General features: G+C 41.9%; 1 protein-coding gene across 2 annotated transcripts in view; it reads right to left on the minus strand.

The window, feature by feature from the left end:
* scube3 (signal peptide, CUB domain, EGF-like 3) overlaps positions 1-22824 on the minus strand; it is a 154000-nt gene that overhangs the window by 76838 nt on the left and 54338 nt on the right. For both annotated transcript variants that reach the window (XM_079557699.1, XM_079557698.1), the window contains exon 4: positions 8935-9069. In XM_079557699.1, coding sequence (XP_079413825.1) covers positions 8935-9069 — 135 coding nt within the window. The remainder of the gene's footprint in view (positions 1-8934; positions 9070-22824) is intronic.

Genomic DNA, 22824 nt, shown 5'->3' on the forward strand with positions numbered 1-22824 from the left:
TTTGCATGGTATGTCTCCTTTAACATTATTTAGATACTATGATGCTTCTTCTTTCCTCTTGTCTTTGGCTTGACACTTGTGAATAATTTAAAAAACTCTATCAAAATGCAGCATTTGTCCACACTGTTCACCGTGCAGCTTGTAGACTCCCCTGCAGCCTCCTGTGTTTTGTACAGGAGCGTGACGAGTATTTCTCCTCGCCCGTCGCGTATTACTACCCTTACTACATACTGTAGTACTACTGCAGGGGTCTCCAACCTGTTCTTACCCTGTGAGCTGCTTTTATGAAACAAACAGAGAGATACTTATGCTCCGAAGACACTTGTGTAATTTAGGTGGATTTACTTGATTATTCTTCAGTTTTATAGAGCTTCCTCTTAATCTCTTCTCTATTTGCATGAATGTCTTCAGATTGTGCTCAAAATAAAGAAAGAAAATGCATCTTAAAGGGACTATAGGGAGTTTAAAAATGTTAAAATTATGTATTTTCCTCCCCCTACATGTTCCAGCCATGTCCTAATGTGTAGAATGAGCCCAGACCTGTTCACCACAACTGCCTCTAAAATCCTGCACTGTCACTTAAAAAGGTGCCGTCATGCACGAGCTTAAAGCAATAGGCCACCGCTTTTATATACTAAGATATGTTCTTACCTAACCTTAGTCGAGTTAATATATCCCCGTCTGGTCTTTGTCCGTGCGCTCTGTCACGCAAACGGAGCACATGCGCAGCCTCTCCCACATGTCACATAGCTGCAAAAAAGCTCACGACAGAAGCTACCAAGCTCTTCCACGTGTTCCCTATTTAAATAAAGTTACGTGAAGTGTTTTCATGCAAAGTATATTTACACAGAAATGTAGCATGTTGATTTTATAAGCAGATAAAGAGGGGGACTATATTGTGAGGCGTAATGATACAGGAGCACAACGTCCGCGCAGTAACTCCTAAAGATTTCCCCCGCTCACTTCCGTCAATAGAAGCTGCGTGACTTGTACAGAGCCTTTTACAACAAGCAGAAAATATATTTTCGGAAAGTGCTTGCGCATTCCTACCTCATGGTCGAGGTCCTGAGTCCTGTGTCGTCGTCCGGGGTGAGTTGGAAATCTGTGAATCATTACTACACTATATACTTTCTGCTTGTTATCACAGCCCGGCACGATGCACGTAAAAGGCATTGTTCACAAGTTATCGACGCTTCTTCAACTGTTCTCTGCGAGCTCTCTACAAGTCACGCAGCTTCTATTGACGGAAGTGAGCGGGGGAGGAATTACTGCGCGGACGCTGTGCTCCTCGTATCATTACGCCTCACAATATAGTACCCCTTTTTATCTGCTTATAAAATCGACATGTTACATTTCTGTGTAAATATACTTCGCATGAAAACACTTCACGTAACTTTATTTAAATAGGGAACACGTGGAAGAGCTTGGTAGCTTCTATCGTGAGCTTTTTTGGAGCTATATGACATGTGGGAGAGGCTGCGTATGTGCTCCGTTTGCGTGACAGAGCGCACGGACAAAGACCAGACGGGTATATATTAACTGGTCTAAGGTTAGGTAAGAACATATCTTAGTATGTAAAACGGTGGCCTATTCCTTTAATATAGAAGGTGCAGTTACACATAAGACCTGAGGTAGCAGTAGTGAGTATAAAATGGCCAACTTGCATCCAGCCCCTTTAAATGTGACTCATCAAGCGTATAGGATTACTGAAAGTCTCTGGTGAGTTATTTGGGAAAGACTGGAGAGCTACTGGTTGGAGAACATTGTACTACAGTAACTGAAGCATTACAAGTACAGAGTAGAGTGAAGTTGAGCAACGGTGTGCTATAAAGAAAAGCCGTATGAGTGTAGCTAAAGTAGTAAAAACCTAGAATCTGCTAACCGTAAGGCCACTGGCCCAGGCGCTGGTGATGTTGCAGGCCTAAACAAATCATTGACAGTCTGATGAGTTTTTTGCAAACTCAAATGTTGCAACAATCCAGCTTCCTGTGCAAGATAAGTAAGCCGGGAAAGGGTGAGAAATCTTGTGATTACAGCCAGGACACGGGCCTAATCTGTGTGACTACATGCTCTGCTGTTTGCCACGGACGGGGAGTTAAAGTTACACTGACATTCATTTTCTCAATGATTTTTCTGCTCCGTTCTTTTCCAATAACCAGACTGGGGCCCTTCCTGAAACTGTCCTCCTCCCCCTCCTCCTCCTCCACACAGCCACAGTTGTAACAAGAGCAGTAATAATAAGCAGATGAGCCTGTCTGTTAGCTTTTCAAAATATCGTCCCGCTGATGTGTTGAGTGAAGGAAGTTTGTAGATTTACGGCGTCTTTAATCTCCCGTTCCCAAATGGGTCTCATCTGGAAGCAATAAAGACAAAATGAATATGAAAAACGGCACATTAAAAAAAAAAGGACCGGGGGGGTGATTTTTCAAAGAAGGCAGAGGATGGGACTGGATCATCCCTCGCAGAGATCTGACGCGGCGTTGATTTAGTAGTAGCACTTTGAAACACACGATCCCACTGTTCGCTCCAGTCAAATAACACCGCGCTTATGAAACGTCAACATTGACAGTTCAGCGGGGCCAGGCTGAGCTCATAAACGCACACCTCATTTTAGACAATTTAGGGACTGGACATCAGGAGCTAATAGTTCCCAGCATTCAGTATCATTTTCGTCGTGTCGCATAGTTTTACACACATTTGGAAACGGTCGTGGTTTATCAAGATTTTCAAACTTTTTAATATGCTGTATAATGTTGTATAGTATAATGTATAATCAGTGTTGGGCAGTGACGGAATACATGCACCGCCTTTTGAGTAACTGTATTCCGGGTCGGTGGGGAGTCCTTGCCTCAAGTGGAGGAGTTCAAGTATCTCGGGGTCTTGTTCACGAGTGAGGGGCGGATGGAGCGTGAGATCGACAGACGGATCGGTGCGGCGTCAGCAGTGATGCGGTCGCTGTATCGGTCTGTCGTGGTGAAGAGGGAGCTGAGTCGGAGGGCAAAGCTCTCGATTTACCGATCGATCTACGTTCCCACCCTCACCTATGGTCATGAGATTTGGGTAATGACCGAAAGGACAAGATCGCGAATACAAGCGGCCGAAATGAGTTTCCTTCGCAGGGTGGCTGGGCGCACCCTCCGAGATCGGGTGAGGAGCTCAGTTACCCGGGAGGAGCTCAGAGTAGAGTCGCTGCTCCTTCACGTCGAAAGGAGCCAGCTGAGGTGGCTCGGGCATCTGTTTCGGATGCCTCCTGGTCGCCTCCCGCGGGAGGTGTTCCAGGCATGTCCTAGTGGGACAAGGCCTCGTGGAAGGCCCAGGACACGGTGGTGGGACTATGTCTCCGAGCTGGCCTGGTGTCGCCTCGGGGTCCCCCCAGAACAGCTGGAGGAGGTGTGTGTGGATCGGGAAGTTTGGGCATCTCTGTTGAGACTGCTGCCCCCGCGACCCGGCCCCGGATAAAGCGGAAGAAAATGGATGGATGGATGGGTATTCCGGTACAGTTACTCTTTAGTCAGAGGGTGTTTAGAATGCAGTTACTTTGCTAATACCAAGGGAATACATGCGTTGTTAGAATTTCATGATCCAATCCTCATCGTCATTAATAAGAAAGAGAAAATGTTAAATTAGTCTAAATATAGAACAGGCGCAGCCGGGCGCGAACACGACTTGATGCTAGGGCGCCCACCGCCGCACACACAAGGGAAACACACACACAAGGAGCGATTTTCCATTGGTTCATACATAGATTGTTCTCCCAACATGAAAATAAAGATGAAAACTTATCCATGGTGCATTCAAACATGCTCCCCGTGCGAGCCATGATTTGCCAGTGTTATAATCTGCAGATTTGCAACAGCAGATACACAACCTGTTCTCCCGGTGAGCATGAAGCACTTTTTTCTTGTCTAGTTTGTGGTAAATAATAGCCTGACTAAAATCACAAGTGATATTTAGTCTGGGGACCACCAATTCAGTTTCTCGTAGGAGAGGTGTGGTTTACGAATGTTTATCATGCGTCTGCACGTAGCCGCAGCCAATTGTATCATCGTATGAGATGACGTATGACGTACCCGCTGTAAACTTTCGAGCTAAACTATTTAGAACACGGCCTAAAGCTTGATCGAAAAATAGCGTCACGTCAGCTGCTGTCATGTTTGATCCGTAAATAAACTTTTTTCTTTTTTAATCCGTAAATAAACTACAAGCTTCCGTATATCGAATAGCTCGTCATCGTCTTGCCGTCCCTCCTCGTTCTGTGATTGGTTCCCAAATCCATGGGAAAATTTCGGCCATGGTCCCCAGGCTGCTGTGCAGTTCGAAATGATCCGAGCGCACACAGCAGCCCAGCGTTAGCCGGGTTAGGTAAATAAGTAAATTAAGCATTAATAAACGGCCATGCAATAAACTTACACATGTTTTTAATCCTACATCAAGAGTGTACACTACAATAATATACTGTGGATTTAAAAAGTATCCAGAATACAGTACTCTGATTGGCCACGGAATACATTACAAAATACATTGTCCGGCAAGTATTCAGTATTCTGCAACAGAATGCATATTTAAAGGGGCTAGATGCAAGTGAGTCATTTTATGCTCACCACTGCCACCTCAGGTCAAATGTGTAACTGCAGCTTCTATATTAAGCTCGTGCATGACGGCACTTCGGACCCGAATTAACACCTTTTTGAGTGACAGTGCAGGATTCTAGAGGCAGTTGTGGTGAACAGGTCTGGGCTCATTCTACACATTAGGACATGGCTGGAACATGTAGAGGAAGGAAAATACATTTTTAAACTCTGTATAGTCCCTATAAAGTATTCTCCCCAACACTGTGTATAATACATTTGAATTGATGCCCAGCAGGAAAATGTGCCTATTGTGCATGTTTTAGTCAGGGAAACTGGAGCAGAAACTCACCCACACATGCTGAGAACAAAAAGACCTTCTTGCTTTTTACTCTTTATCTGGCTGTAAACTAACACACTCAATTTGATTAAATGTATCAACTGCTGAGTTTTTTTTAAGCCAGATGCCCATCCTTGTGCAAGCAGCCGCTCTCCCCCTATTCTCCTATTTTGTGGGAAACGTGGATAACGGGTCTTTCTCATAGAGTATGCACTTGGAAATGAGGTTTGATCAGGCAATCCTCCAGTGCTTGGGCACATGCTCCATCGACCACGCCTCTGCCCCCAGACTATAGAAGAAGATCAATTTGAAAAAGAACAAAATGTTTGGTATTAAATCATACTAAATCACCATGGGAAGCTTTCGAAAATATACAATTCGCCATAATTTACGAGTTCTCGAAGCATCAAAAATGAAGTCAGTGGGAAACAACAAACTATTCATCGGATTCCCTTTTAACCATATTGCTCAAACATGCTGTTTGACTCGAAGTGATTGAGCACAAGTGCCACACAGATTTCATGCAGCATTACACTCCCACACGCCCAATGCCAATAAACAGCAGATTTGAGCAGATTTAAGGAGACCACCATTGTGGCTTTATAAATGGGTAAATAGTTCACACAGTGCAAGGACGCAACAAAATCCAAATCTCACAGTGTGGTATTATCAGGGAATCCAACCAGCACAATAAGCCTACAAATGCTGTGGCAGAGTGGCCATCGAGAGACACGAGAGATTTCCCAGTCGTACTGTATAAGGGCCGGTGTCAGGCGGTGCATCAGTGTGTGAGGGCAGGCTGCCAAGAGTGTTCCCGAGCAGACTGTTACCGGCCCCGAAGAAAAACAGCAGTGGCTCTTGCCAGAGAGATGAGTGTGTTGTCCTCGCGCCTCTGGGGCTGTGAATCTTTACTTAAAGTTACAAAAATATATTCACAATTGCAATTAGACATACTTATATAACCAAGCAACGCTACTAAAATTGTTAATCCAAAGACAATGAGTCCATTTTTGCTTTTGCCAGCAGTGGCCCTTGTAACCTTGCAGAACGGATGTAAGCCTTATAGAGCCCTGGCCGTGGTGCGTTCACTGTCACTCGTCTATCCCACAGGAATTCTCAGTAAACAGGAGGTGTGTCTCCTCTTTAATTGTTTTCTCTGCTCAGTCCCCTGCAGGCGCTCGCTCCTCTACACATACCTTCAGACGCTGCCAAGCTCTCAAGCACTGCTTCAATTTAACAGTGTGCAAAGAAAACAAAAAGGCATTTATCCCTGATTTCTTTTATCCCCTTCAGACCTGGGATGCTTGCACTGCGCGGCTTTTCATTTCGGCCTGTTAGGGCTCATCCTGTGCTACAAAAGGACTTAGAAGTGCACAAGTCATGAACTCTTTTAAAAGGGCTTTGATAAGGAATAATTGACTCGAGTGCTGCATCACCGGCCAAAAATTCCACCCTCCCTTCTTAGTCATTAGAGCACTGATTCACAAAGCAGCTACAAGAACATACACAGTGGCGTTTGGTAAGATATACTGCGCACTTGCACGTCGACAATTTCCTGGAGAAATGGTTTTGTGATTGCGTGATAAGTGGAACTCGTGCATACATGCTTCTAGAATTAGGTTGGAAAAAAATATTTGAAAAGGGGATGGGTTCAAGAGGGAGATCACAGTAACAAAGGACTTGCAGACTCCAGCCTGCCTGAGATTCAAACATTCTCTCTACATGAATGCAAACCACTCTGCCATCACTCTTACTTCGGAACAAGCTGGTCCTGGGTTTGATCCCCGAGGGACCTTTGGCATGTACTTGTTCTGCTAATATTTGAGTGGGTTTCTCAAAGCCCAGGTTTCCTCGATCAACATTACACGGGCTAATTCTCCAGCTTGAAAATAGGTGTAACTATATGTTTGGAGAAAATATTAGCGTGTCTTAAAGATAGCATTTATTCTCGAAAAAAAAAAAACACAGACAGCAAACTGTGTTCTTTTCAGATTGACACTGCTTTAGTAGTCCGCCGTCTTGTTAGTTGTTCTTAAAAGTAGCTTTCATGTACTTCAGGCACAAATCACAGGTCTTTGGTTCTTCTTTCTTTCTGCTTCTCCAAACAAACAGCGAAGAGGCCTTTTGTGGATAAAAAGTTATCTGTCCCCAGGTACCTACAAACAACTTTAACAATGGCGGTCTATCCCTTTAAATCGGGTGACTGATGTAACAAGACAGGGCAACGAGAGCGCGCAGTGAGCAGGAAAGCCTTCATCCAAACAAGCACAAGGCTCCTGTCCTCGCTAACCTAGACAAACTTGATATCGCCAAACCAGATATCCAGAAAAAACATAAAGAGTCAAACAAACTGATCATTGGAGTGAAACCATGTTGTAGCATAACTTCAGTTTGGAGTCCTTTGAAGTTGGCCAGCTGTACACGAGAAAAATACAGGAAACTTGACACGAACAAAACATAAATAAATAGAATCATATATAGGGCTGTATTTCTTCAAGCATTACAACTTCAAGTCACCTCTCTGCCGCTGTCAGACACAGAAAACTACGCATCTTACGTATATTTGACAGCACCACCGGCACTCCATCCCCACTCATCCGCAACCTCGGAGTCCTCCTCGACCCGACTCACTTGAACAACATGTCACGCAAATAACATCGCAACATAAAACATAAAACATAGCACGACTCAGTCCGTCACTCACCTTCTCTGCTGCTGAAACCCTGACTCATGCTTTCATCATACCCAGAATCAACTTCTGCAACAGCATTCTCTATGGCAAACCATCTAAAACCCTCAATACATCCAAAGCTCTGCTGCCCGCCTTCTCACCCCGTGAACAACACCTCACCCCTGTCCTTCAGAACGTCCACTGGCTTCCCGTCACTCATCCAGTTCAAGATCCTCCTCATCACATTCAAAGCCCACCATGATTTGGCCAGTCCATACCTCACTGACCCACTTCACCATCACACTCGCTCCCTCCGCTCCTCCGACGCCAACCTCCAGTCCTGCAATGTGATTTGGGCATCTCCAACAGTTGCCCCCACGACCCGGAAACGGAAAAGTGGAAGAAAATGGATAGATGGATGGAATTTGACCTGGTTTTAGATCGGAGTATCTCCAGATCTAATACCAGATCTGTAAACGTAATTTACCTGGTATAAATTTGAGTTCTAAAAGTGGACAGTCTGAAATGACAACAGCCCCAAATGAGGACTTGATTCTAGGGCTGGTCGATTATAGACAAAATGATTATCGCGATTATTCACACGATTATATGTTGCCTTTATAAAAAACAACTATGCAAAACATTTTCTTCGGACAATTAAAAAAACACCTGTCCAAGCCAACAGAGCCGCGCGGCCTGATGACATCATCACACAGCGCTAATGTTTTTATGTTGGACCAAAGTATGAGCCTTTAGCTTGTGAAATGCGAAGGGGACAGAAACAATCTCACAACGGCATGAAATAATAACATTGCTTTGAGCCGTTGAGATCTGCTCCTGAAGAAGAGTTTTAGACTCGTCTACAAAACAAAACCAGTGCCTGCGCAAAGGATATTGAGGCAACTCACTTCAGCACAAGGTGAGCACTTAACAGTGGTGTTATCTCAAGAGCTAGGTGTAAAAAATACTATTGTGATATTGTTAACGGTTCTAAAACGCTGCACTGGTATTTCAGCTCATCAGACGCGCCTACACAAACAGTGCAGGATGGACTTTTTGCGCTTTGAATGGACAATTAACAATCTTTTTTTTCTCAATTATGCTATCTGTGTAATGATCAAAATCGTAATTGAATTTTGATTAATTGCACAGCCCTACTTGATCCTTGTACTTCTCTCAAACCCGGGAACATGTCTAAATGAAGATCTTGGTTGGTTTTGAAATAGACATCACTATTAAAGATTTGTGCAAACCTGACCAGCCCTTTTTGAAGTAGCATGGTGTACAGAGGAGAAAAGCTGAAGCAGGGGGAGCATGTGTTGGTTTGCACTTACACTTGCTGTGCAGGGACTGACCTTTAGGCCTCTGGATGCAGGTGTGCTGGTTGTCACTCAGGAGGAAGCCCTCTCTGCAGCGGCACTCGTAACTGCCCATCATGTTCACGCAGATCTGCTGACAGCCGCCATTCCCCTCCGAGCACTCGTCCACGTCTGAGGAGGACAGGAGAACAAAGGGTTACATACAAACTATTATCCAGACAGGTTTGAGAGTGTTGTGTTCTCCAGACTGACATGTTAATAAGAAAGTGATTTTCAAACTTTTCCAACACTGAAAATAGGTTTAAAATGAGCACTTAATCAGGTTGAAAGGATATACAGTATTTATATATATATATATTTGCCCGTGCATGTTAATGAACACACTTGAAAACCAGAGCACTGAGAGGAAAGTTACGCAATCACGGTGAGAACATACAAATCACACAAACCTGGGACTTTAATGTGAGGCAAGACGCAAGATTACTAACTGCTGCACACTGTTATCCAGACAGGCTATATTATATGGTATGGATGGTGTAGACCTTTTGTGCGATAAGAAAGCTTCTACATCTCCCCACAATAGAGAAATTGCCTCTTGTACGTTGCTGTTGCAATACAGCTGCAAAGTACAAGAACAGGAGTACATAATACCAAAAAAGAAAACAACATATCGCCTGGACGAAATATCTAAAACGAAATAAACATACGAAGCTAAAGAATAAAAGTAAAATAAAACTATAAAAGATAGAACTACAGCACTACATCACATTTGCAGAAGTCAGGAGAAGAATTTACAGCATGTAATTATTCCTGGTGTGAGACATAGATGTGTAGACCTTGTCAAGATTTGCAGCACAGTAATTTTCGAACTTTTCACCATCTCAGAAAATCTTCATCTTAATAGGAACTAATTAAGGACAAAAGCAGGTAGAAATCATCACTCGTCCATGTCTGAAGAGGACTGGAACGGAACGCGCTAATGAGTTTAAAGTTATTCAGACGACATGGTGGATGTTATTATACAGCATGTTAATAAGCAAACACTCAAGAACCATTTTGGGAAATATCATTCTTTCAAAGTAGATGAAAATGTGGTCTAAAACAGGACATCCGCAAGAAGAGGAGTGGGTCACAAGAAAGACAAAAGCAGGTGAAAATCAGGACTACACACGGATCACGAGTGCTAGATCATACCTGAGCCAGGACTAAGTTATGAGTCGGTGCAGTTTGAAGGTCAGACTGCAGCAGAAATGTGAATTTGACCTGCGCTGGAGATGTCTGCCTTAATGCTTATGAGATAGTAAAAAATGCACATGTAGCACAATGTAGGAAAACTGATCCTCCTGGGCGCTGCTACCTGCTGATGATGAGCGCCTGTCAACCAAGGACCGAGGAGACAGGGGGAGAAGGAAGGAAGGAAGGAAGGAAGGAAGGAAGGAGGAAGGAAGGAAGGAAGGGAGGTAGGTAGAAAGGAAGGAAGGAAGGAAGGAAGGAAGGAAGGAAGAGAGGAAGGAAGGAAGGAAGGAAGAGAGGAAGGAAGGAAGGAGGAAGGAAGGATGGAAGGAAGAGAGGGAGGAAGGAAGGAAGGAAGGAAGGAAGAGAGGAAGGAAGGAAGGAGGAAGGAAGGAAGGAAGGAAGAGAGGAAGGAAGGAAGGAAGGAGGAAGGAAGGAAGGAAGGAGGAAGGAAGGAAGGAAGGAAGGAAGGAAGGAAGGAAGGAAGGGAGGTAGAAAGGAAGGAAGAACAAAGACAAAATGAAGGAAGGAGGAAAGAAAGAAGGAAGGAAGGAAAGAAAGAAAGAGAAAGAAAGAAAGAAAGAAAGAAAGAAAGAAAGAAGGAAAAAAGACAAGAAGGAAGGAAGGAAGAAAAGAAGGAAGGAAAGAAAGAAGGAAGGAAGGAAGGAAAAAAGAAGGAAAGAAGGAAGGAAAGAAGGAAGGAAGGAAGGAAGGAAAAAAGAAGGAAAGAAGGAAGGAAGGAAGGAAGGAAAAAAGAAGGAAAGAAGGAAGAAAGGAAAACAGAAGGAAGGAAAGAAAGCAAGAAAGAAAGACAAAGAAAGAAAGAAAGAAAGAAAGAAAGAAAGAAAGAAAGAAAGAAAGAAAGAAAGAAAGAAAGAAAGAAAGAAAGAAAGAAAGAAAGAAAGAAAGAAAGAAAGAAAGAAAGAAAGAAAGAAAGAAAGAAAGAACTCTGTTGGTGGTAAACTACATTTGTCACCCTACCTGCCCTTGTTGTGGGCTGATAGAAGCGTGACTGCATACATTTGCCCAAACGGACACTCCGACCACCACCACTTACTCACTCACTCACTCACTCACTCACTCACTCACTCACTCACTCACTCACTCACTCACTCACTCACTCACTCACTCACTCACTCACACAACATTCGCACAGGTTACTGGTATCCCCTCATGGCCTCGTATCCAGGCCCAACCCCGCTTACTTTCCGAGATTTGATGGGATCGGGCATAGCAAAGGCAGAAGAGAGAGAAAAGGAGAGAATATGAGAGGAAACAGGCCTATCCATCTCACTGCTGAGGGGAATGAAGTGACCATTTGGCGCCACGGACTCCATCTCCTCTCGTAATGCGACGCACACCTTCAGCTGAAAGTTTCCCCCCCCCCCGAGGCTTCACAACTCCAAGACACGATGAAACCACATTACAATCGCGCTATTTTTGTTTGCTTTCATAATGGAAGCTATTTTGCACTGCCACTTGCTGTTTGCGCTGTTTGTTTTCTTTTGCCCTTCGCCGGCTCGCGTGCGCGCCGCCGTTTTCGGAGGCGACTCGGTAAAGCCCGCCTAATGCCCCTCGGAGGCGCGAGCTCAAGCGGGAACACTATCCATCCGTCCGATCGACAAATCCATAAGCCGCTGTGTGCACAAGTTCTTTTTAACAAACCATCATGCGAAACTAATTTACTGTTTATTTCATGCAAACGGACCAGGCAGCGAGATTGAGTTTGGTTCGGGGAGAAATCTCAGCCAGCAATAGATGGAAGAAATTTCAACTTTGACTTGTTTTATTCCTTGACAGAGATGAAAGACAAGCACAAATACAGGCACCTGAAATTGACTATACGTTCATAAATGGGTCATTACAGTAAAATATTAAAGCAGCTTTGGCAGGCTCATCTGGATTCCTCATACATAGATGATGATTTACTCGTGTTCCTGCAATAGTTACAGGCTGAAACAGTTGTATTTAGCTGTGCAAATGACGGAAAATCTGCCTTCCTTCCCTGATTCATCATAAGAACTGCTCTACCATCTAAGTAACTGTAGAGCATTGCATAATCATTATACCTGTATCAAGACAGTTTTGGAATGATCACAATTTTGCTCTTATACTGTGCAGCCTTACGTGATTCTTTTCTTTCCCACATCCATTCCCCGTGAACGAACTTGGCTGAATAAGCACCGGAGCAGAACCAAGCCCTGAGTCAAAGTAACATTTGGAGTTGACATGTGAACAAGTAGTAGGTGCCCAGTTGAACCTGCTCTTTCCGCCTGGCTCCCCTCTGTACTCGAACTCTCATCTCTCTCCATCAGAGCAGCAGCAGTGGCCACAATGAGATGGGCTTTGAGCTCTGCCAGCCACCTGCGTCTGCGCCTTTACTGATAAACCTTTAGCGCGGGGCGATAGAGTCCTCCGGCAGGGGAATATGCAGCCACACGCAAACATGTTAGACAGGCCGGACAAAAACTAAAAAGTCCCCAAATGCTATATGCACTGATAAGGATTCAACTTCCTTCATCCTTCCAAATGAGCCGTGGCCAGTGCTGTTTAGAAGTTCCCAATAACTGCACACGGGGCATATATAACGTGACTGCATGTAAGCAAAAACTAGAACGTTAAAGCCACACTGCGGAACATTCTAGGTTATATGTTGTTAGCAAAGCGCTTTAATAAAACTCTAGATAGGACATGGCCATAGTAATACATTGGAACAAATGGCAATTCTGGCGGCCATCTTGTGACAGGCCCTTCTAACACAGTGCAATGTAATTAAATGGGCAACACCACTTATTTCCTTGATACTGTTTTGATCTATTTTGAGTTATTTCATGACTGTTTGATAATTGTGACTGACTTTATGTTCTTATTTCAGTTGCATAGACTTTAGCTACATTTGCTCATGGATTTTCCTGTCAAACACAAATAATGTGGTTCTATTTATTAAATGTAACTTGTTTCCTACTATAAACAGTATTTCTCTACTTTTTAACACAATATATGAGCAATATTTATTGAACATGGGACAGTGATACAATGTGATACAGAGAAAACAATGCTAATACGGCTCAACAACACAACTAAAAAATTAGACAGATCAAAGAAATGACCTGATCCTGCCTGAGATACCTTGACTTAAGTAGTAACTAATCACAAACAATGAGTGTATCTGAGATTCTCCTGTTGAACCAATGAATTTGCATTGGTTGCCATAGGGGTTAACCTTGCCGGCCGCAAGGGGTGGAAAGCTCCTGATACATTTGCGGACATTTTCTGGACACTTTCACTTTAGCTGTGAACTATTTGTTACCCATTAATTATGTTTTTGAACCATAGAACATGCATTTGACATGCACCTGACCCATACAAGAAGTGTTAGACTTATTGTCTGCTTAATGCTCTTTCTAATAAATGGTGGGACACACGGCAAAGTTTTCACTGTGGTTGGTTGAATTCACCTCAAACTCTGATCATGACAAACGGTGATCAATACAGTGTTAGGAATGGATGAGAAACTGTAGACCTGTGTCTGACACAGAGCTGGATTAACAGTTTATATAGTTTTGTAAATAATTACAATAATCTCTACAGACTGGCATATGGCACAGACTCGTAAAACAATATAATATTGTTATACTCCATACACTTGGTGAATATATGCAAGATGATCAACCCAGAATGAATTTATTCCATTTGTAAAGCCCTTCTTTGTGTTGACCACCCACCGAAAACACTGCTTATCTGCTGTGATAGATATAACTACCAAATCAGATTCTAATGCTGCTGTTCACATCTATCTGTAAAGAAGCAGCCTTCAGATCTATTTATTCCTTGTTTAGTTCCATTATTAATTCCCCTGAATTCCCACGGCAAATTTCCGATGTTGAAAATTCCTGGAATTTTGCAACTCTATGTGTCATTGATAGCAACTAAACTGTGGTAAAAGTCATAAACATAAACATAAAACAACATGCCCGCAACACCAAATGTGCTCCAAATGCTCAGCTATAAAAGTCACTGGCATTTCTGCACTGGTTTATCAAAATAAAGCAATTTGGTGGACGACCTAATTTTTGGCAACATCTCCATGGAGACAAGCTGGTGATGTCGTGCTCCTTGTAAAGTTAGAGTCGGGCCTGAGCAGAGGCGAGCTGCTCCTAGAGCTATTTTTCAGACACAAACACCGGTAATAAAATGAGAGCACGTATTTTATTGTACATGTTGGACTACAGGTTACGCAGTGTGACTTTATTCACATATGTTGCGGTTATTTACGGTCTTCAGAAAACAAAGCATTCCACATAGAAACTGTTAACATTGCAATTTATATCCCTTCTAACATCTTCTGAAATGTATGATTGTTGCAGTTAATATTCCACTGTTCTCTCCCAAATGTGTCGTTAATGTGTCTAAAATGTGTAAAATTTCATCCGAATTTTATCATTAAATTGTTTAAACAAATATCGAACTTCGAATCTCAGTTACAAAGCTTTTCAAGAAAATAGCAAATAAATATTTTGTCCACGTTTTTCCGGGACTAATTGCGTGTGTTTTGGCAAAGTTCGGCATCAGAAGAACATAACTCCACGCTGGAAAAGAGTTCTGGCATGGCAAGAAAGAACTGTATAAGCTGTTATTTGGAGCGATTCTCTAGAGAAAATGGTGGGCTGAAAAAAAGTCTTAATCAAGTTGAAAGCCCCGTGTCTTGGGCCTTCACTCACGGAGATGAAGGGAGGAGCATCAAACGGGAGATTAAGAGGCCGGGTGAGTGAGTGAGCAGAGGCCAGATCAGCTATAGAATATATATGTAACATTTGCCCTTGTGCAAAGTTTTACAGACACGCTGTGCATTCAGATACGCAGCACACTCGGACGTGCACGACTCTACGTGTAATGACAAATAAAGAACGTTTTCAGAATCGTCTTGGATAGTCCTTCCAGTGTTCTATAGATGACACTTCTGAAGCTAAAGCTGTGTAAATTTGAGCAGGAACTAGACTAGAGACTAATTAATTTTCATGGCACAGACAAAGACATGGTAATGAAAAATGCTGCTATGTAAAGAGAAATTTGCAAGCATACATTGAGTTTCTTTCACTGGCACTTATCTGTTTTTGCAAATGAACTCTTAATTTGTTTTTGTTTGAGCAGAGGTTTGTATAAAAGACATGTCTAAGTTCATGAATAAGCTGCATGTATTTATTTTCATCATGAAATAGTAAAATCAAAAATCGAGATTGATCAATATGAGAAAGAAAATCGTGATTTTTTTAAATTTAATTTGCTATATTGTCCAGCCCTAGATTAAAGCAGTACTAAGTAACTTGTTTACCTTAATGAATCCTTTTCGTCCTCCCTCTGGGGTGTTAATGAGATGATTTCATCTCACCCTGGTGTGTCTAGCCAGAAAACCACAATGGCAACTTTGCCGCTACCGGGTAGGAGTCACCAATACACACTAATGGAATCACGAGGAAGAAGCTAACAGGCTAACGGGCAAAGCTAACTGCAGGCTAGCGCTACTTAAACAGTATTTACAGCCAAGTTTGTGTGAAAATAATGTAATTGGATGTACAATAATTAATATCCCTCTCTCCCTTTGTCTTTTCTGTCAGCAGTATTTACTCTCATGGACAATTAATGAGTAAAAAAACGTCTCACAATTGTCTCATGTAAATAAAGAGCTTCTTCTTCTTCTTCTTCTTCTTCTTCTTCTTCTTCTAGGGGCACGAGTTACTTAGTACTGCTTTAACTACTAGCAATCTGATTCTCATGCGCGTGTTATGTGAATCTAAACTGTAATATATCCCATGCTAGTCACTATTAATGCCATCAAACCCACTCTACACTATCATAAATATGAATACAAAAACATTTCAGTCCAACCAATCCTTCTACTTTTTTTTTTCATCTCCACCTGTATTCCCTTCAAGGATACACTGTCAGTCCATCCTCCCTGTGGAGCGGTAACAGGAGAGTCTCTGGACACTCATTTACAGCAGTGACACAGGGAAGTTCTGAATGAGACTGAAACAGAGCTGTGCACACAGAGGAGGACAACCCCTGCAGCAAACTGTGATCATTGGACAGAGTTGTAGTGAGGCACTTTGAGTCTTTGTGTCTGTACGAATGCTTTGTATCATTTAACTTGGTGCCTTAACATGTCTTGAGAAAGGAAATAATTAGGACCACTAAAAAATTGGATTCAGTCAAAGTTGTGCAAATACTGCTACAGCTGTCTCAAAGTATTACGTGTTTACTTCTACTTCGTGCACGAGCCAGTTTAGATATGAAGTCAATTAAATAAAGGCCTGTATCATAATAAGGAACAGCAACAAGGCGACAGCAGTTGGTAAAATTTAATTCATGTGTGGTACATTATAATAGCGGTACAAAGTGGCTTAATGTTAACATAATTGCAGAAGTTGTCAAACGGTTGACAGTCAACTGTGATTTCATTTCCAAACTGACTCAAAAATGTTACATAGGCTAAAAGCCATTTGATATGAAGGACTGTATCACAGAGGAAAATGCAACGGCCCCATACATCAGAGACCAGCATGAATCCCATCAAGTCTCTCTTTAAAGGGGCTAGATGCAAGTTAGCCATTTTATACTCACTACTGCCACCTCAGCTCATATGTGTAACTGCACCTTCTATATTAAGCTAGTGCATGATGGCACTTCGGACCCGAATTAAAACCTTTTTGAGTGACAGTGCAGGATTTAAGAGGCAGTTGTGGTGAACAGGTCTGTGCTCATTCACATTAGGACATTGTTGGAACATGTAGGGGGAGGAAAATACTTAATTTTGACATTTTTAAACTCTGTATAGTCCCTTTAAGAAAAAACTCTGGATAGAAGGCCTTTATATTATCATTACTGTAACATTTTAAGTACCGGTAGGTCTAATATTTCAGATTTTGATAGTTTCATAAGCTGTTGGATGCCTGTTTAGTTTAAATGGTCTTCCCCCTCCACCATTAATGGATTTTATATCCAAAATAAGCAACACTCGAGTAAATACCAGAGCTTTGACCAGAGGAGACTGTAATGTGCAACGACGCAGGAATAAATTCAGTCAAATGGTGGAGTCTATCAGAGGCACAGTCATGGAAATAACTGCCTGCTCATGTCGGGAACTGGGACGATTACCACACCTAAAAACCTGGTTGTAAACAAAACAATCGTGCACTCACAGGTAGCTCAAGGTAACTTCTTGGGTGTGTTTATCTCACCTGTGGCTGTCCTTGTAACTGACCTCTGTGACTTTAACTTTGTTCTGTTCCATGTTCTATGTCTGTATTTCTCTTCTGTTAATTAATTTGTCTTTATCTGCCTGAGGACAGCGGATGCAATTTAGCTATTATGCTAATTCTGGTACATTTACATTGAGGCTTTCTGCTGACGTGTTGATTAATGTGCACTGTCCTAATTCAAATAAATAAAAACAAATCCTGGGAGTTCACATCTTCTCCCTGCTGTGTCTAGTGAGTTTGACTAAATAAATCTAAAACAACGGAGAATGTGGGGGAAATTGTAGCATAAAAAAGTGCGAAAGTTGAGTTATTGATTAAATTTCTTATCTCTTTCTTGTTTAAAGGGATCATATGGAGTTTAAAAATGTTAAAATGATGTATTTTCCTCCCCCTACATGTTCCAGCCATGTCCTAATGAGACATGTAGAATGAGCTCAGACCTGTTCAACAAAACTGCCTCTAAAATCCTGCACTGTCACTCAAAAAGTTGTTACTTCAGGTCCGAAGTGCCGACAGCTTAATATAGAAGCTGCAGTTACGAGTAAGACCTGAGGTGGCAGTAGTGAGTATAAAATGGCCAACTTGCATCTAGCCCCAATGCAAGTTGATGAAACACAATGGATAACAATATTTGTTTTTTAACTTCTTAACCCCCACATGAACTGTGTACATTTTCTCCAGTATGGCTTTACCCAAATCTAAAAGCAAAAAGTGACAAAAACATGACGCAAACTCAACAATAAAGCCACAAAAACGTGACAAAAATTGGATGAAACAGTGACAAAAACATGGCAAAAGAGCGAAAAAAAATTAGCTGGATAAGCAACAACAACACAACAAAAAAATGATTAATAAATGTTCAAAAAGCAATAAAAAAAATCCACAAAAGAGTGACAAAAATAGGATGAAAAAGTGACTAAAACATGACAAAAAAACTGGTCTATAGGCTGTAAGCTCTAGTCGAGAAGCTTTCAGATTTGGGTAAAGCGAACAGGAGAAAATGGACTCGGTCAAGGTGGGGCAAGAGGTAGGTGGACCGTACTGTGTCAAAACGTTTTAGGAAAACATCGCAACAATTTGGCTATTGCAATATTCAAGACAGTTATCGATTGTTCACTGTTTTTTCTCATATCATAGAGGACAAGCCCTAAATATCTATGACACGCTTCATCTTTCAGCCACGCCAAAAATCCAAAAACTATCAATCCACATTTTCCTGCTCCTTGGCCTCAATTAAACACAGGACTAGAGTGATCTGTCAGTTTGCTGAACACGGTTCTGTGAAGTCTGTTGTTGGTGGATATTTTCAGCACATTTTGATAACAGCGCATTGGAAGTGTTACTTTGTGTTTCTTTCATCTCCTGAATGACAGACACGATTGACAGTGTGCAGACTCATTTGGCTTTGAAGCACTTATTAGTTCCAGCTCTTCCTGTGAGCTAAGTGCCGGCCCCACTGTGTCCAACGCGGCAGTGATTCACATCTACTCAGCAAACGCGACTGTTTACTGGAGCCTTTCAGTCTTAAGTCAACAACAAGGTCAAAACGCTACGGCTTGGTACAAAACAGACCAATATAGAGAGGACGAAAGACCTGCAGGATATAGCGGGTGATTGCAGTGAAGTGAAAAAGAAAAGGATAAAAGAGAAAAAATGTCTGCTGTTGCACATATTCAAAAAACGTATTAGCAATTTTGTTTTTCACTGTTGTAATAGGAAAAAAAATAAGTGGCGGCATTATTTAATCACACATGAAAGGACTTGAATCCGCAAGATTAATATGTTTACTTGGAACTAATCCCTACAAAAAAAGGATATAAGGTTCAGCAAATGTGGACGCATTTCTTTTAAAAAACAGTGCAATGCCCGGAGTTATTAAGATGGGTGAACGTAATTGCCCCCATAGGGAAATTTGTCCAATGAATTCGACCCATTTTTCTAATGTCACTCATGCAACCAGTCAGAAAGCACTCTGGGAGTCAGCTTCAGATCATGAGCTAAGTTTAGTCAGGACTACTTACCGGGAGGATTTTGCCCATTGTTTTTGGGGGATTGTAGGGGGAAAACTAGCCAAAAGAAGAATATGCAAACACCAAACCAAAAAGCCAAAACATTTCTGGTACTGGTGACCTTCTTGACGCCACTGTGCCAATGCCAGCCATCTGAAAATATAACATCCATTTGTAGAACGTTGTTAACCTAATTGTACTCCCTCAAAAATGACTTCTTAAAGCACAGGCAAAGAAGCCACACAACTTAGTTCTTTAAAGGAGCTATTCTTGATTTTTTTTATTTTCCGTATTGGAATAAAAATTGTTTTGTCCTTTAGTACATGGTAAAAGCTGACATTTATCCAAAAAACACTGGTTATAAAGCCTTTTAAACAGTCATAAAATGTCAGGTTAGTAGGCATTTTTACAGTGAAGTGACAGTTTTCCTCCCTGAAAGTTGTGAAACCTGGTTTAAACTCAGTCCGTGTGATGAATTTTGATGTTGTAAATGCATTAGGAAAGTTTGAAAACTAAGTATTTTCATCCCCCTACATGTTCCAGCCATGTCCTTATGTGTAGAATGAGCCCAGACCTGTTCACCACAACTGCCTCTAAAATCCTGCACTGTCACTCAAAAAGGTGTTAATTCGGGTCCGAAGTGCCGTCATGTGCGAATATAGAGACTGCAGTTACACATAAGACCTGAGGTGGCAGTGGTGAGCAAAAAATGACCAATTTGCATCTAGTCTCTTTAAGGCAAGACACGGCAGGTGAAAACATAGATTGTTCACGCACTGGTCAAAGTTGAGATTTGCAGTGCTTGTTTTATGCCGTTTTGTGGGCGACACTAGAGCATTCGAGATGACAATCCAAATATGGTCATTTTGTACTTCAATGATGATTTCCTTTCTGGGGGACAGCGCATGTGCAGACATTACAAATCTTTGAGAAAACGGGCCCAAAGGTTTTCTTCACACAACATCTCCACTTTAGTAATTCCTGCAGACCCAAAACTTTCTTTCTTAGTCTTAGTCCTATTTTTTTGGTTTTCATCTAATCCCTAGCCTGATTTATTGAGCTTTGAACCGCAAAAACTTGAAAAACCCTAACTTTTTCACTTTTAACTGGCTGAATCAAAAACTAAACAAGACAAAATACTTCATTAAAAAGTAACGATAAATTGAACCTGATACTATCCATTATTTTGATAATGGCACACATTTTTGGGGGCCATTTTTATGCATTAATTACCTTATGTATATACGAAAAGAGAAAAACGAAAGGATTAACTACGGCAAAAGTTTGAAAATTGATACCTTTTCCTCTATACACATGGAGTGTCTTGCCTAAAGTGAATGAAACTAGCACTTGGCAGATGCTCTTCTGACTCTATTTTATTTGACTTTTATTCAACCATTTACAAACATGACCTTGATGATGACTGATGATATTTTTGTCCCAAACTGTTGCAGGCATCGTGGATTAAAGGACAGCTTAGGCTTGGTTGGCATGCACAAATTTAAGCCACAGTCAGCCATTATTGTTCACCATAGCAATGTAAGAATGGTTTTAACTACATTTCAATATAATGTCTACATATGTGCCTATCCAATCTTTGACGTGTTTCTTTAGTGAGAAAACTCACAATCCAAACAGAATCTGATCTGGAAATCTTCTACAAAAACAAAGAAAAAAGGGCAAGGACCAGTGTTGGAAGGACGAACGTGTGAGCTGGGAGTAGAGTTTCCCCCACAGTGGTGCCAATGGGCTCAGCTGGAACTGTTCACTTCACTGAGAATAGGACAGAGCGATCCTGACAGCACAGGGAAGTGTTTGTGTATGGCCAACGCAGCACAACGTAAATCTGGTTTGGGACTTATCACTTTAGTTTCCTCTGTGTGCACCAGAGAGCTGTGTCCAAACCTGATACGTGCATTAGTGCTTTATATCAGGACAAATCCTGTGGCCTCCTTGGTCAAAGGGGGTTATGGCTTGACCAGCAATACTTTCTTGACTGTTTGTTATTTTGTTTGCCAAAATAACTGCAAAGAAAACAATGCAGATTTGACATGGAAAGGGGGTGTGTATACAGTTTTTATGATTGAAAAAGTTACTTCAGACATCACTAATACTTCATATCTCTTTGAAGTTGTAACCACTGCCATTGGAATTTTAATTTATTTCTTTATATGTTAAGCATTCGCCAATATAAGCGGAAATTGCTGTTGTGGTGTTCCCAGTGCCACCGCTTCCTATACCGCCTTTGCTCAGATCTCCAAAGCTAAGAAGAATAGGGCCTGGTTAGTACTTGGATGGGAGACCATCAGGGAACACCAGGAAGCCTGGGTGAATGCAGTGTGTGAGCGGTTGGTGGTAGCTGCCATCAATCTACCCCAGGACAGCTGTGGCTACAATAGTAACTCACCACCACCAAGTATGGTGTGAATGAATAATGCACAAAATTGTAAAGTGTCTTTGAGCGTTGAGGAAAAGCACCATATAGGTCTCAAGCATTATTAAATGTTCAGAACACGCTGTGCGTCGGGCACCAAGTGCTCCGAGAAACACTATGTATGGCTCAAAAGTGCGACCATTTTGGTACGTCTAATTTTCACTAGACACTCTTATCACAGTAAACACTGATCAGGAAGTGGTTAGCTCAAAGGAGAATTTACTCAGATGAGCATTTTAAGATCACTACAGTCATGAAAACTCCTCGGTCCAATGCCTCAGAACAGCCTCAGACCATACGTAAAACCTCAGGCACAACACGGACTGTGCAGACTTTAATTTAATGATTTCAGCGAAGTGTTCATCATTAGCAGCAGTTATAGATGTAAGCAAATAATTGTTTCTTTTAGATACATCGTTCTTTACAGTGAAAGTATTCTGAGTCGATGCAGCAATGTAATAAACTATTGACTAAATATTATTACCTTTTACATAGGCTATTCCAGCTCCTGAAGTCGCTGTGGTAGGAATACCAAGTTAAAACTATTTTTGCGATTAGGCAATCGCAGTTATGCAAGGTGTCCAAAACGTGGCAGTAAGTCAATGTCAATGTGACTGAATGGCATTGTACAGTAGGTGTGCAGCTGCTTTATTCATGCAGTCGACATAAAACGGCCTCTAATTCAAGGGGAACGACAAGAAAGAAGAGTTAGAAATTTGTGTGCAAATGCGACCAGCGAGCGATGCCTGTGCTGCATGAGGAGATGACATGCACAGTCCGTTCACACAGACAAAACGTAACAAGTTTGTCTGCAGACAAAATTTCTCGAAAAAAATGTTAACATTATATAGTGTTCTCTGGAGCCTGTGCTCACAGCAGCAAGTGAAAAAGGAAAGAGAAAGACGTGGCTCGGGGCAGCACCACCAAAGCATCTGCTTAGGGCCCCGAAATGGCTGGCAGCGGCACTGGGTGTTGGTTAAGACACTACAAC

The sequence above is a fragment of the Gobius niger genome (genome assembly GCF_951799975.1).
Source record: "Gobius niger genome assembly, chromosome: 6".
NCBI classification, from domain to species: Eukaryota; Metazoa; Chordata; class Actinopteri; order Gobiiformes; family Gobiidae; genus Gobius; species Gobius niger.